General features: G+C 40.4%; 1 protein-coding gene across 2 annotated transcripts in view; it reads left to right on the top strand.

Moving 5' to 3' along the window:
- The window catches only part of Gad1 (glutamate decarboxylase 1), a 40,624-nt gene that overhangs the window by 12,165 nt on the left and 11,808 nt on the right, over nucleotides 1-16,651 (top strand). For both annotated transcript variants that reach the window (XM_004634767.1, XM_012515484.2), the window contains 6 exons: nucleotides 694-936; nucleotides 6,812-6,902; nucleotides 13,622-13,734; nucleotides 14,876-14,991; nucleotides 15,075-15,154; nucleotides 15,378-15,432. In XM_004634767.1, the coding sequence (XP_004634824.1) occupies nucleotides 694-936; nucleotides 6,812-6,902; nucleotides 13,622-13,734; nucleotides 14,876-14,991; nucleotides 15,075-15,154; nucleotides 15,378-15,432 (698 nt within the window). The remainder of the gene's footprint in view (nucleotides 1-693; nucleotides 937-6,811; nucleotides 6,903-13,621; nucleotides 13,735-14,875; nucleotides 14,992-15,074; nucleotides 15,155-15,377; nucleotides 15,433-16,651) is intronic.

Here is a 16,651-nt window from a genome sequence, read left to right as displayed (position 1 = left end):
TCTCTGAATGTAATACAAAGTGTGATTGAAATGTACAATGTTTATATTCTTCTCAGTGTAACACAGTAAAATTCACATTGTTATAAATCCTTCTCAAAATACACCCCCCCCCTTTGAGCAAACTTTTATTCTTGCCACTTTCTGAAGCAGTTCTGGGAGTCCTCTTTCCTGTTTTCTTGAAACAAAAAGCTACAATGACTGCTGCAGATTGCCGTGCTTTGGAAAGGTGAACTCCTACAAACATTGCTCTCATCCCCACTATCCCCTGACTCTGGCACCCTGCAGTTTCTGGCTGTTCCCTAAAGTCAAAATTACTACAAAAGGCAAACATCTTGAATGAATTTAGAACATCAAGGCAGCCATAATGGAGCAACTAAAGACACTCATGAAAGAAGACTTGTAGAAATGCTTCAGAAAGGGACAAGAACAATGAGACAAGTGTGTTCGACAGAGTATTTTGAGGATTAATGACCATCTGTCTTTTAATTTGCTATTAATTTTTTTAATTTACACACCATTTTTTATCATTTATTTGTATGTGCCTTTCTCTGGGGTCATGGTACATTAGATCCACAGTGCATATAATAATATATATCCTGGGCTTTAATTAGGCCTGTTGGGATATCATGGCTGATATTAGGTATCTCTGGGTAGAAAGCAGGTGATAACTATTCATTGGCTTTCTCCCCTCAGATCTTCTGCCAGCTAAGAATGGGGAGGAGCAAACTGTGCAGTTCCTACTGGAAGTGGTGGACATACTCCTCAATTATGTCCGAAAGACATTTGACCGATCCACCAAGGTGCTGGACTTCCATCACCCACACCAGTTGCTGGAAGGCATGGAGGGTTTTAATTTGGAGCTCTCTGACCACCCTGAGTCCCTGGAGCAGATTCTGGTTGACTGCAGAGACACCTTGAAGTACGGGGTGCGGACAGGTAAGGGTGAGAGTCAGGTGGGCATGCAAAAGCAGCCTCCCCCTCATCTCACACAGGCCAGTGGTGAGCCTGCTGTTCGCACTGGTGCAGAAATAGGTTGGGGGTGGAGGCAGCAAGATGCTGAGGGGTCACAGTGATTCTGACACAAGCTCCTCATCATTTCTTGTAAAAGTAGATTTAAATATCTAGTAATTGCTCATCTTCATAGGCTATTCAGAACCTACAGATAGTGGAATGTCCCATCTATTTCTCTACTTCTTTTTTATTTGTTCTGGGTTTTTGTTATTTTTTTGTTTTTCTTTTTTGGAACAGGATCTTGCTATGTAGGGAACTGGCCTTGAACTCACTGTGTAACCCAAGCTGCCCTTGAACTCATCGCAATCCTCCTGCCTCAGCCTCCCAAGTGCTGAGATCACAAATGTGCACTATGCTGCCTGGCCACTTCCCTGCTTCATTTTCCAACTCCATTTTCACTCCTGTTTCATTCTGATAAATCCTACCTGTTCCATGCAGTGTGAAGAATTAGGCCCACTTTCCTTCCTCTCTGTAGTAGTTTCTTAGGCTGTCATTACAAATTATCACCATCTAGGTGACTTGAAACAACAGAAATTTATTCTCTCTCAGTTCTAGGGGACCGAAGTTCAAAATCTAGGTATTGGCCAAGCCACACTGTCTTCAAAGGTTCTTGGAGAGAATCCACCCTTGCTTCTTCTAGCTTCTGTTGGTGTCACGCACTCTTCGGCTTGTAGATGCTTCTTTACATCTCTGCCTTCACTTTCACATGGCCTTCTTCCTGCACCCCTATGTCCCAGTGTTCCTCTTCTCAAAAGGACACCAGTCTTTGGAAAAGGGCGCTCCTTAATCCAGCCTGGCATCATCTGAAATTGATTGCATTGGCAAAGACCCTGTTTCCAAGGAAGGTCACGTTCACAAGAGCAAGGGACTAAGACTTGAACATATCTTTTTGAAGGATACAATTCAACCCACAACATTTCCTTATTGGCTAAGTCAAAAATATGTCTGTCTATCTCTCTCTCTCACACACACTCACATCAGATTCTGTTCCAGCTTCTGGAGTTAGATACTCTGAGTCACTGAATCGTGTTTCAGGAGTCCTCTCTAATCAGCAGTTTGGCCAAAGTGGTTACATTCCAAGAGCCTCAAACTCAAGCTCCTTTGTGGCCTCTCTGTCTGAGTTATTTCTTAGCACAGGAATGAAGGGTTTCTTCTCCTTGGAATTCTTCCTCCACATGCAGTTAGCTTTCCTGAGCTCTTCGATAAACAGGTCTTTCAGAAGTGGCAGTCTTTTGTGTGGTCACCATCACAGGGAGAACCCTAAGTCCACACAGTGGGGATGGGCAGACTCTTGTTCCTTTTCTTCCTTTCTCTCACCTTGTTTATTTTCCCTCTCACATTTCTTACTCATTAGAAGACAGATTCAGTATCAACACTGGTGGGGATTAAGCTGATTGAGACTGCTGGATGTCAAAAATATTGTTTTAATGAAATAATGAAGCCAGTCAAAGAAGCTTTTCAGAATAAGTAATCCCAAATAGTTTTGGAGGGCTGTCAGTACCACCAGTGTAAATAACATCTGGATGGGCCAGACTCAGTTACATGTACTAAGTACATGTTTTGCTTATCTGGAGTTTTTTTCTATTTCTATTTTTTTGTCTTGGTTTTTGAGGTAGGGTCTCACCATATAGTCCAGACTGACCTTGAACTCACTGTGTAACCCATCCTGGCCACAAATTTGCAATGATTTGTGCTTTAGCCTCTCAGGTGCTGGAAGTACGGGTATGCACCACTGCACCCAGTTTATGCTCTTTGATTGTTAAAGAACAGCATTCTCTCTGTTGAGGTATATCTCACCTGATCTGATGACTAACTTACTCTTTTTTTTCTATATCTTTGGTACAGGGTCTCACTATGCAGCTCAGACTCCCTGTAGTGACCCTTCTGCCTCAGCCTCCTCAGTGCTGGGATTACAGGCATGCGCCACCACACCTGGTCTCCACGGCCAGCTCAGTGCACCTGGGGGGTGGGGCTGTCGTGGCATGTGGTGCCATAACTTAATCTTTTTTTTTTTTTTTTTTTTTTTTTTTTTTGGTGGGACTGGGGATTGAACTCAGGCCCTTACACTTGCCAGGCAAGCAGTTATTCTACTGAACTCTCTCCCCGGCCTCAATAACTTACTCTTGTTATAGAACTAGTCATGCTATTTGGCAAGATTTTAAAAAGATTCAGAATTCCCCATGTAGGACTTGCATTTTTGTCCAGTGTCTGGTTGCTCTACATATACCTTCTTAAAGAGATGGGAGCCGTATATTTTTATCACTGAAGCTCAGAACAATGGTATCCCTCAAAGAAAAGACATGATTTTGTTATAATAGCATCTCATATCATCTCCAAACAGAAACATTTTATGGTAAGAGGAAGCATGTCAAAAGTTCAATGTATGAGCCCACTCAGGTATTTAGTCTGTAGCCATCCACTTCTTTTTTTTTTTTTTGAATGGGGGATTGAACTCAGGCCCTTGCGCTTGCCAAGCAAGCACTTATTCTACTGAGCCATCTCCCCAGCCCCTATCCACTGCTGTTATTTAGAGCAGCTTATGGAAACAGATACTTGCATGTACCCAGGTTTCCTAATCTTCTAACCTCTGCTACAGGTTAGGCATTTTCCCTGGTTACATTAGACAGTTGCTACTACATCAAAACGCAGCTCCTGGTTGATGTTTTATAATTTGAATACAGGAACAATAGGATAACCTCTTCAAGTGGAGATAGTGGACAATTTTTTAAAACCCTGATAAATTGGGTACACAGGTGCATGCTGGTAACTCCAATGTTTAGGGATGCTAGAGCAGGAGGATTGCACGTTTGAGTTCTACATAGGTAACTTAGCAAGACCTTGTCTCAAAATAAAAACGGTATGCAAGATAGCTCAGTGGACTAAAGCGCCTGCTTAGGCAAGCACAGGGCCCATGGTTTGATTCCTGGCACCACATGCTACACCAGCCCTGCCTCCAGGGTGGACTGAGCCAGCCATAGTGTCCGGGGGTAGTGGCATATGCCTTTAATCCCAGCGCTGGAGAGGCTGAAAACAGGAGGATCACTATGAGTCCAAGCTGCTTAGTGAGACCTTGTAACAACCAAATACATTTAAAAAATAAATGAATAAAAAGTCTATAGCTTATTGATAGAGTCCTCCTGGGATTTATCTCCAATATTTTGGGTATACACATAATAATGAATTGAGTTTTACTAGTAAAAACATACTAATCTGGATGTAATCTGTAAAGAGATGATAAAAGCATTTGAAAATTTATATACAAATTGACAAAAGACTTCTTTAAAAACAGGAATGAGCATATGCAACTTCTGTCCAAATTGATATAAAAACAGTGCTTAGTTAGGTGATTTCTGGATATGCTGGACATCCTTAGTTGTTAGCTTATGTAAATGTTTAATTTATGTGGAAATAGAATTTGTGTCATGAACCCCATGTACCAAGCACCTTTCTTGAGCTATGAGGAGCTCCTGTCAGCTTCATTTCACCTGCATCTCCACCCACTCTCCCCTTCTCTATCCTATGGAAGCAAACCCCCACCAAACAGTATTGCATTCATACATATTCTTCTTCCTCAAGAACTCTTAAAAACCCACCATATCATTGTCATATATGAAAAAACATAAAATTTATAGTTTCTTAATGTTCATGAAGTATTCGTGAACATTTTACTTTATTTTAGTTCATTTGAATCAGGTTTCAGATAAGTCTCTCACTTTGCAGCTAGTTTATACATCGTTCTAGCCAGTAAATTTCCTCTTCCATCTCTTTTTTTCTCCCTTGCCACTTACTTGTTGAAATTATTTACTTAAAACAACAACTCTTTCTTCCCACTCCCTACCTGACATTGAGCCACTTGATGCTTAGTGTAGGATTTTTATTGGATATAATTGAAATCTAAACTAGGATGTTTTGTTAGTTGATAGAAATTCTAGTAGAAGATTTTGCGGACATAAGTTGTAGCTATTTGGTAAAAGTAAGGTTTGAGAGGGAATTGTGTGCTTTGTATTTTAATGGAGGAAAAAAAGACACTTGCACTTTCTGTCAGTCACTTTCTTTTCCCATCTTTGCCTTGGCCATGCTATGTGGGTTTGATACATTATCAAGTAAAGCGTGATTGCTTTTATTTGTGATTCAGTCCTGTCTTAAAATGAGACATTTGCCATCAAAAACTTTTCAAGTGGGATTGCATATATTTTAATGAATTTCAGTGAAGTTCTTTATATGGATGATGTCAAAGGTTCTGCTGGCACTGAGAAAAGTAGAGTATAATGAAACAATTTAAGCTATTTAGACTGGTCTGTGTGAACATTGGAATCGGGCTCAATGTATACACTAAGTGTACTATTTTCAATTTCTGTTTTTTCTAAAAATCAGTATTATTTGTTGAGGACCCTTCATTTTGAAGGAATGGCATATCCTGATACAAAAAAATAACCACAGTCCACATGTTCTGAGTAAGAACTCCTCTGGTCTAGGGAGGAATGGACAGTCTCAGGGAAGAGATTTTGACCAGGAGCACTCAAACACTGTCCTTCTGACAGTTATTTCAGAGGCAAAGGCAATTTCCTCTGGAAACATAGTAGTCAGCAATCTTTTTCACATAAGTTCTCTGTCACACATCCCTAGATAATCTATTGTGTTAGCTCCTTCATGACAGCTGAGCCAAGCCTGCGGATGTGAAGTTGAGTTTTTCAGTGAATGCCAAGTTGGCAAAAACATGGCAAGCTTCCCAAATTTGCTGAGGACAAAACCTGTTAAAGCACACTGTGGGCTGCGCAGGATGCTAAACAGCAGAGCAATAACAATTAATGCACCAATGATGCAGTAAGTGAAGGAGGACTTCTTCCCATTTCATAGAGGAGATGCTAGGTCAGCCCCGCAAGCAAGTTGGCTTAATGGGCCACCTAACTATAGGCTGGGAAAACACACCAAAGTTTGACATTATGTCTGTCACCAAGACCCAGCGAGTTAGGATGGCCTCGGCGTCAGAATCAGAGCTGGTTCTTTCCCTAAATCCAATTTGGTCCATAGAGCTAAGAACTCTCTCTAAATTCTACAGCCTCTTCTCCATCAGCAATCTTGATTCAGAAATTAAAATCCTCGGGATGTTGAGTTAAAAATCCAAACACTTATGAAAAAATCAGGACACCACATTCTCTTTTGTAGCTAAAAAATAAACATTACAGAGGAGTGTTAATTATTGAAACTGTCCTACTAGTTTGGTTTGAAACTGTCTCATTGCTATTTGTTTCTCAATAAATTTATGGAAAAAAATTTTAAAAATCACACAGGAGTTCATCTAGAAGTCAACAGATAAGATATTGGAAAGCATGATTAGTTTCATTATACTTGATTTTTTACAAACATAAAAACATGATGCTTTAGAAACAGACAGGTTAACATCGGCCAGGATTTGATTCCCATCGTGTTGTGCCAAGCTGGCCCTGCGGGGCCAGTTGAGACAGCAATTGAGACTGGGCGTGGTGGTGCGCACCTGTAACCCCAGCTCTTGGGAGGCTGAAAACCCCAGCTCTTGGGAGGCTGAAAACAGTCTATGTAGTGAGACCCTGTAGACCCTGTGCCAAATACATTAAAAAAAGAAAGAAACAGACAGGCTTGTAGGGCATCATTAGAGATAAGGTTGGCATAGGAAGGGTCAACCTGCCCTTTTCTAGCGTCCTCGCATAGCCCTGTTAGACCACTGCGTTGAAGACCTCATCGGTGTGATCTGATAAGACGAGGTACTTGCTCTAAAGATAGCTTGAAACACCCGGGTTTACCTTGCCTGTCACCTCTCTAGGTCACCCTCGATTTTTCAACCAGCTTTCCACTGGACTGGATATCATTGGCTTAGCCGGAGAGTGGCTGACGTCAACTGCCAATACCAATATGTAAGTCTCCTCTTCCTTTGACACCAGCGATCATGATGTGTGACTGTGGCTTCTTGCTTTCAAAGTAATTCTAATGCTCCTATTTTGTTAAAGTTGCCTTGGTCTTCTTTTTTCTCATAAAATCTTGTAATTTTCTTACAGTTCTATTAATAGTTGATAATAAACTGTTTTTGGAACTGAAAAATACAACTTGATAAGAGCATGATCGTGAGAAAATAACTCTAGCTTCAAAATTTAGTGTGAAATTTCATGTTAATAGATTCTACTTCTTTCACAGAATATCTAAAGAGGTCGAGTTTTGGATATGCTCTTGGCTTGTTTTCTCGTCCAAGCGCATTTATTCTCATCACTTAACTCATATTTTCTCCAAAATTAGCTTCTATAAATCCACAAGTCAATTGTATCAACCTATTTCTTAACTATAATACTATAAAACAACATTGAACTGGTACTGATACATTATATAGTCCTTTCAAAAAACCTAATTATTTTTGCTGAATTTAACATTTTCACCTGTACTTGCTTATGTAGACAGAGCCTTCATTTATTTCTAAATTCTTATAATTGATATAAAACTGACTCTAAGGTCCTGCAGTACAAGTGCTGCCTGCCTAGGTATCCTTCTTGCAGTCACCCCAATGCTTCCTCTGCCACAAATGCCCTTCTGGGACAGATTACAGGATGATGGAGGGTTGTCATAGCCTAGTGACTACTGTCTTTTCTCTCCACTCAAATGGCAGTGTTTCATCACGATCTATAGCAAGTCAGTGACACCACATTTGATTAAAGTATCCAGGGGAAAATAATGAAACAAATTTCTCACAATAATTTCCTATAGTTGCTTTTGAAAGGTCATGGTACAGTAGATTCTAAAAAATGAATTTAGGTGCAAAAGTGACATTGTTTAAAATGAGAAATTCCATGTGACATCAAAATACAATGCAAGTTATTAAAGTTTGATAAACTGTGACCAACCTTGACACCAAAAGGACCTTTAAAGATTGTATCTATACGTGTCTCAAAGGTGGCAGGATGCTGGGCCTCAAAACACTAAAACTATGTTTCAGAAAAAGTTTTTAATAATTAAGGATCCCTGCTTTGTCAACTTAAAATAACACTGATAAAATTTAAAAAGTACATGTGACAGGTGAAGCCTTTCGTGCTAAAAGGCATACCCAATTCAATTAATTAAAAAATGGAAACAGTTTTCATGCTCTTCGCTTGCAGCCATGAGTAACTTCACAGAGTGTCCACATCAAATCCCTGAGACATCAGAGTACTGAGAGAAATTCAGGTAAAAAATACAGTCAGTTGATAATTTCATCAAACTGAAAGCTCCCATTTGCAACCCTTGCTGCACTATGATTTTTGCGATAAAAACACATACATCAGGAAGCACAAACACCATAATATGCAGATTATAACTTGAAAAAAAGTTAACATGAATGCCTAACTGTAACATCTACTAATATTAAGAGACAATTTAAATTAGAAATATAGTTTCATTGTTTGTTTGGACTCAACAATTTGGAAAATCAGTAAAAAAAGCAGAGTGAAAGGGATCCATCCATTAAGGCTCAAGGATCCGCAGTAACACAGGCACTGGTTTTCCCAATCATCTTCTTATGTGTATTCTGCAGACTCTCAGCTGTGACTTCCTACTACATAAAGTCAATCTCATGGTAAATAAAAGGAACTCACCTTTTTGAAGTGTTTATAAAAGACTTCTACTAGAAAGAGCCCACAGATTCTCCCTTTTTGTCTGTGTTCTTAATATCAGCCCTTTTACCTCAGCTCAGCCATGAAACACTAAATATGCCTCAGCCATCTGAGGTCAAGGCCAGTCCAACTAAATGACACATCATAATTGCCACTGTACTGAACAGTAGGCATTTATAAAGTATGATCTGATTCCAGCAGATCGATAGAGAAGGTTATTTAAAATAGTGAAATAGTTTCTGTCAGTGCTAGAGATTGTCTGAAGAAGTAATAACTATTGTCTAGAAATTGTTCAAAGCCAGTTCCCCTGGAAGATTGTGAAATGTGGCAGCATCGTAGGAGCCTGAGCAACATTTACTCCCCTGTGGGTCAATTTCTTCTTCAACAGGGAACAGCATTCAAAATAAGTCTAGGAAAGAATGGCACAAGAGTCTTTCTTTGGTGGAACATAATTCAATCAGTGATATGCTGTCATTTATTGTTTTTTAACCTGCACTCATTGTGTTTGGGTGGCAGTGGTAGCAGAGAATAATTAATACATTCCCATGTACAGTGTTTTTAAAATAACTGTCCAGAGTTCTCATTCAAGTAGCAAGGCGTAAGTATCTGACCGTTAGTAAACAAAGGACATTTATATTCATGCATTTAGACCTCCTTGGGCATGGAGCTTTGGGGTTTGTTCGTCTTAATCAAGGACCCAACAGATATCCAGAGAAAACTTTGCAAAGGTGTAATTATCCTTTGCACCTACAGCTCTCTTCTTCCAAAACCAAGAACAGCTGTGCAGGTTGAACAGCGCTCAAGTGTAAACAGCAGCCTGCCCTCCCACACCGGATGGCAATATATAATCCTAATGGCAGGCTCATTCGCAGCCCGTTGCTGTGAGGTTGTGATTTCAAGTACCCATTGCTTTATTTTCATGGAAGTTACACAGGAGAAAATTTCTATGGAAGCTATCGGTCATCAGGTACTGTTGGGCAGGCTGTTAGAGGGGAGCAGTTTCCATTTGTCACAGGAAAGCAGTGGCAACATAAAAGACTTAACAATTCTGGCTCTGCAACATTCTAACTGTGAGATATTAACGAATTTCTGTGAACCTCAGTTTCTTGATCAGTAAATTGGGAGACAGCAACATTCATCCCACAGAGGTCCTGAAGGCTGGAAAAGGCTGCGTCCTAAGTGCCTAAGGGTATACAAGGCACCATACACACACCTAGGAGAAGCAGCCACCCCATGGCCTCTGTTGCTACAGAGGACTCCTTCCCTTCAGCCTTTTGGCTTCCTGTCATCTTTGGCCAACAAAGGGCTTCACTAAGCTCTCCTCTGCTCAAGTGTGTCATCTTTTAAGGTGTTGAAGATGTCTTACTTGCCACATCTGTGAGAAGAGGAAGTCTTAAAAGAACTATCAAGATAGAAAGCCAACATGAAAGAGTCTTTCTTCCTCTCCTTAAAGAAGTCCTCGGCTTGTCAATCACTAGCCTACAGGTTCTGTGTGCCTTTGTCATTCATATTGTGGCATGTGGCTGTCATCCACAAAGTTACCTCATAGTGAATTCTGACTACTGAGGTTCCAGTCATCACTTCTGTGTTTTAGAGCTCAGGAAGGAAAAATTAAAGGACCGAGGAGGGAAGAAAAGAGTGCAGGTGGCAAAAGGGGAGGGAGGGCAGGTAAAGGGGGATCATACTCCCTAATGCTAAGCTTGCAGAAGTCACATACAACTTCCTGTAGCAGTTATTTGCCCAATACTTAACCCCATGGCCATAGCTACGAAGGCTAGAAAATATAGTCTTTGATCTGGGTAAACTGCATCACTACATAAAATTTAATGAAGCAAGAGAAAACTGATATGGTTAGCAACCAGCAGATCAGCCAGAAGGGAACCACGGTGTCCTGACACTTTACCTTAGTTCTGAGTAAATCCCCCTGGGAAGGTGAATTGAAACACAAAAAAGGGCTAATCACCTTGTTACTCAATTTAGAAAGGTTCAGAACTCTTCTTTAGTGACATTCCAAGAATGTCATCATCTTACCGTTTAAATCCTTCCAAAGCTTTGTGCAGATTCAGTTTCTTACTCTGATTCCGAAGTATAATCTTGTACCTTGGCCTTAGCATCTAATCAGCTTCTTCTGAATCCACATTTGACCTTTGATCTCTTGATTTTATCTGCTTTGATCTATCTGTGAGAGAAGTAGTACCTAACCTGGGATCCAGGTTGTAGGAAGAAAGCGTCCTGTTATGGTATACAAAATAATCTTTTAGCTGGAAATAGGGACCATAGCTTTCCTAGGATTCCCAAAGTGGTGTGTGACACCAACTAAATCAAGCACCACTGCTTCAAAGCCTTCTAGAAGGCTTTAGATGAAGTACGCCCTGACACTCCAATATAAAACATGGTCTAGTCTGGGAAGGTAGAGTGAGAAAGAGTATCAGGAACAGGGAAAACCATGTTAGCCTATATGTCAGCCCTAGCTGTGGGTCAACAACCATAGACCAATCTTCCAGTTTGTGGGAGAGACAGGCTGTCAGGATTTGGTTCCTAGGTCAGGATAAGCTTGTTGTGTGCTATGGAATAACTGGTTCCTCCAGACATTGGCAGAGACTGTCACAGTGCAGCTTAGATCAGTTATCAGATGCTAGAGTTGTCCTAGTGAGCCATTTCAAGGTTGGGGATGGTATCTTATAACATTTTGGTCTCTTCCATACCCATGTTACCTGGCAGGAAATAATCATTCATTCAATATTTGTTGAACAGAACTGAAAGACAGGTTTAGGAATCAAGTAGCTGGCATGGAGGAGAAACCTGAATTAATGCGATCAGTTGGTCTTCTAATTGAACTCAGGATTCTTGTTGCTGATCCTCAGAGTAACGGCCATGCTGTAGATCTTTAGGTAGGAAGACTCATTCCTGAAACTTGGTCCTAAATGGATGCTAATCAGGAAGCACAGAGTTGGACCAAAATCCCTGTCCTCAGTACCATGGCTCTTCCCTTCCCCGTGTGGTTCCAGGCTAGCCATATAATACAGTCTCAACTCTAACTCCACTTTCATGCAGGTTGTAGTTATAACTATAACATTCTGACCTTTGATCTCTTGATTTCATCTGCTTTGATCTATCTGTGAGAGAAGAAGTACCTGACCTGGGATCCAGGTTGTAGGAAGAAAGTGTCCTGTTACGGTATACAAAATAATCTTTTAGCTGAAAATAGGGACCATAGCTTTCCTAGGATTCCCAAAGTGGTGTGTGACGCCAACTAAATCAAGTACCACTGCTTCAAATCAGCACGACTTGCTGATTATATGGTATACAATTCCATTTGTTCCTTACCTTACTCCAGAGTGCTTGCTTATGTGGTATTGCGAGACTCTAGCATCTACACTGCCACCAGAGCATCTTCACCATGCAAACAGGTTTGCCATTCCAGCGTTTCCAAAAGTCAGTGGAACCAATGACAACACATTTGTCCAAAGATGGGTGGAAGCACATCATGAGTTTGCCTCTTAGTACCCTCAGCAGCACAGGCTAAACCAGGAATCCTTCTCTTCTTCTTCCTTTATCAGGCCATCAGACATGAGTGTTGGTTGCTACGGTGATGGGGCTCAGAGCAGAACCAAAGCATGATTGTGACCTCCAGAGGTGATGGTAACTGAACACAAGGTTTCCAAGGGTCTTCCTCCTAAATTTCCAGGGGCCTCTCCAGGAAAATGGGCATATTCTTTTGGAAAAAAATTCTTCTACCAACAGACATATCCTGAAGATCCTACAATAGCTTCCTTGCAAATAGATTTTCTAAATAACTAAATAATTATAGTTAATTAGACTCCCCTTTAGTCCTTGACTTTGGCCCTCAGCCCAAACCTACAAACTGATGCTACACTTTCCTGTAGCACATGGCTGAGTCAGCCTAGGCATCTCTCTTCAGCAAGGATGTTTTGAGCCTCTAGTGCCTAAGGGTGCAAGCAAAATGAAGAAAGACAAGGAGCCTCAGAGTTTAGTAAATATCATTTTGTTCCGGCTTCAGTATCTGTGGATAGACCTTCCTTGATTTCTCTTAGGGCCTGTCTGGTACCATGATCTTATTTCAATGACCATAATGTGACTCAGCTTTGAAAAAAAGCATGACCTACAACTTCTGCATCAGTTTGTTAGGTGATGAATATAGCCTGGCAGGGGATCTGATGCCCACAGTAGGCTGTGTGTGCCAGTCGACCATCTTCTTTTATTTGTAATTTATAATTATAAAATCATCACTTATAATTATTCTTGACAGATATTGACTTTAGAAAATTATAGGTACACACTTGTCCTTGGGGATTATGAGTAGAAAAACTATGTAGATAATTATATTGAGATTCTTAAGACATGGGTCAATATTTCCAATTATCTTCACAGTGAGCTTTCAGATGTTTACATTGTTCTTAAAAGATAGACTCTGGATCTGGCTTTTATGGATTCTACAGGTGAGAAACTGGCAGTCTTTTTGTTTTAATGCTTCAAACCAATTGTAAGAATTTAAAATACACCTTTTTCAAATAATATTTATACTGTCCTGCAACATGAAAGATAAGAGACCCAGAAAAGTCATTCTCTTTCTTTCTGTTACTCTGTGTAAACCATCCCTTAAACAGATAAGAATGTATTTTTCTCTCGGTAATCCAGCCTAGGTTCTGACATTTTATGACTGGTAACTTAACGCATTTCCAGGAAATGAATTGCTTTAATTGCTTTTTTTTTTTTTTTTTTTTTTGAGATAGGGTCTCAATATGGAGTTTAAACTGGCCTTGAACTTGCTGTGTAGCCCAGGCTGGCCTCAGACTCATGGCAGTCCTCCTGCCTCAGTCTCCTGAGTGCTGGGATTACAGGTGTGCACCACCACGCCTGACTCTTTAATGATTTTGAGGATCTTATTTTAGAACCCAAATGCAAGTAGTAAACCAATCATGTGTGTTCCCAAAATATGTGACTTAACTTTTTATTTTCATCCTTCACCACCTTTTTAGGTTTACATATGAAATTGCACCAGTGTTTGTCCTCATGGAGCAAATAACACTTAAGAAGATGAGAGAGATAGTTGGATGGTCAAGTAAAGATGGCGATGGAATATTTTCTCCTGGTAGGTTTCTCTTCTCTTCCTCTGACTGATCCTTGGGATTCTTGGGACATTCAATAAAAAACAGGCTTGTGGAAGCATAATGACCTTTAAAAGGTTTTGTTATTGTTGTTGGGTTTTGTTGTTGTTGTTGGTGGTGGTTTTTTGGGACACTGCCTGCCTGTCATTGTCAGAATGAAGGCTAGGAAGAATTCCACATTCTCTATAAGCTAACCAGCAAAGTCTATGCACAAATCCCAACAAACTCACAAAAGTTGAATCTAGGTCATTGGAAAGACATGGTACCAGTTTGATACGCTAGGGGTCAGTGGATCCAGCTTAACAACAAACTCAGTCTAAAGAGTACATCTACTTTGAACCTCCAAGCAGATACAGTGAGCAGAAACAGTGAGAATCTTTCCAAGCACAGATATCCTTGGAGGTAGGGAGAAGTTATAGTTGGTATTGGAGACCTCTGTGAAGAAAAGACAAAGCAATGCAATTGTGCGGGCAGTTCAAGCAAGCCATGTATTTGCCTGTACCATTCTCAGGTAATTGATACAAAAGTGGCTATTTTATGTGGCTAGACATGCCTAATTTTCTCAGTTCTCCTTTTGTCTTTATTTCCACAAACATTCATTTGTTTTTATTTAGAGCAACTTAGAACTCTACTCAATGACTCAATAACTCGATTGGGCTATTCTTTGAAGAGTACCCAGGCAGGTAGCCAGGCAATGTCACTGTTTCCTTTTATAGGTTCCATTACTTTGTCTTACTCTGTCTTTTTGAACTCAGGGAACAGATTCATCTTTGTTCAGTAAATACATTAAACAGAAAGTGAAAGCTGGAAGGTTGTAACTCACCCATCTCTCTGCAGCCACTGCTTCCTCCTCCTCTTATATTTTTGTCCGGGCTGCTAGTGGGAAGGGCACTGTGGTAGTGACCTGAGGCAGAGTTACCTACATAGCTTTAGAAATGAGTGTGACCACCTGCATTCCAAGAGGAAAGGGTCCAGAGGCAAACCATGGCCATAGGGAAGCCATCCACACCAGTCTTGGTATTTTCTTTCCTGATTTGCTTTATTTTGAGAAACCAGCCCAGGCTTTCTGTTAGAAACAATAATGAAAGAGCCCCAACACCTCCAAATGTGTCTGCTTGGTGACAGGGGGCGCCATATCCAACATGTACAGCATCATGGCTGCGCGCTACAAGTACTTCCCGGAAGTTAAGACCAAGGGCATGGCGGCCGTGCCTAAGCTAGTCCTCTTCACCTCAGAACATGTGAGTTAAGGTCTCCTGCTGATGGACTGGGGGTGGGAGAGTCCAAAGGGACTAACTTTTAACCTCAATCCTGTTTGTTGCAGAGTCACTATTCCATAAAGAAAGCTGGGGCTGCCCTCGGCTTTGGAACCGACAATGTGATTTTGATAAAGTGCAATGAAAGGTAGGCAGGGGAGAGTGACGATTAGGTTCTTGATGTATTAAATGTGTTCATCTGTTAAATTTGTTTTATTGTGCTTAAGGACTGGCTCACTACAGTGTGCCAAGCTGCTAATGGTCTGTTGAAAATACCCGATTAAATTACTTCTGCTACTGCTAAAGTTTTTTCTCATGTGCAATCTCATTGATTCTTCATTTTAATTTCTCCCCTTTTACAATAATTACAGGGGGAAGATAATCCCAGCTGATTTAGAGGCAAAAATTCTTGAGGCCAAACAAAAAGTATGTACAATACAGTACATCTAAACTCGTGATTATAAATTTTTAACAGCACCTTCTTTCTGACATAGATAATAAAATCTTTGTTAATATAAGATCATTTTATTGCTTCTAAAATTCTATTCTCAGGTATTTGATTAGTTTTGTCTATGAAATGATTAGACCTCAAAGCTGTATCTATACAACATCTATTTTTGTTTTTGATAAATGAAAAATTTAGTCACTAAGCCACTTGTCTTTATGGCAAGTGATCAGTTGCTATTCCTCAGTACATCAATAGGCATCATGAAGATACTCGATCTTTTTACTTATTGCTTGTTAGGCATATCTAAAATGCCATTTTGGCCAGGCATGGTGACTATATGCCTACCAGCACTTGGGAGGCTGAGGCAAGAGGATCACCTTGAGTTCAAGGCCAGCCTGGGCTACATAGTGAATTTAACACCATCATGAACTACACAGTGAGACCCTGTCTCTAAATAAATAAATAAATAAGGGCCAGAGAGATGTTAAGCTGCATAAGCACCTGCCTGGCAAGAGCAAGGTCCTGAGTTCAATCCCTGGTACCAAAAATGTACAATAAAATAAAACATAAATAAATGCCATTTTACCTTCATACTCTGTTTAGCAACACTCTTCCAGGCCCTAGCAGATGGTCCATGGTATTTGGCTATTCCAGCCTCAACAGGCTTTATTAAACACAAAAATTGAGTGGATCATGGTATCCCCAAAGCACTGCCAGGTAGCTGTCTGGCCATTTGCCAACATAGTTGTTTTGGTTTCTTTTTGTGCCTCCTTCTTTAATTCAGTTGTTTCACCATGTAGTCGTGTTCTTCCTTCCACAGTGTATGGACCTGTTTTTAAAAACAAACAAGGTTTCTTTTTTTTTTTTTGGCGGAATCAGGAATTGAACTCAGTCCCCTGCGCTTGCCAGGGAAGCGCTTATTCCACTGAGCTATCTCCCTGACCCCAAAACAAGGTTTCCAATTAATTTTTATATCAATACATGTCACACAACACAGACCTACAAAGAACAATAGTGGATGATATTCAGAAATGAAGGATTGGCAGTAATGCCTGCTCTGTATTCCTAACACTTATTATTGCTGTTTTTATTTTTTATCATAGTACTTGTAAAACACACCATTTTCGTGTGGGGGCCTGCCCCTTAGCTCAGTTCTTTAAGTGGCTCCTTCAACAAAGCAGTCAGGCTCGGGTTGCT

The sequence above is a fragment of the Octodon degus genome, unplaced genomic scaffold (genome assembly GCF_000260255.1).
Source record: "Octodon degus isolate 3935 unplaced genomic scaffold, OctDeg1.0 scaffold00065, whole genome shotgun sequence".
Taxonomy (NCBI): domain Eukaryota; kingdom Metazoa; phylum Chordata; class Mammalia; order Rodentia; family Octodontidae; genus Octodon; species Octodon degus.
The sequence above is the reverse complement of the archived record's forward strand: the minus strand, read 5'-3'. Positions and strand labels throughout refer to the sequence as shown.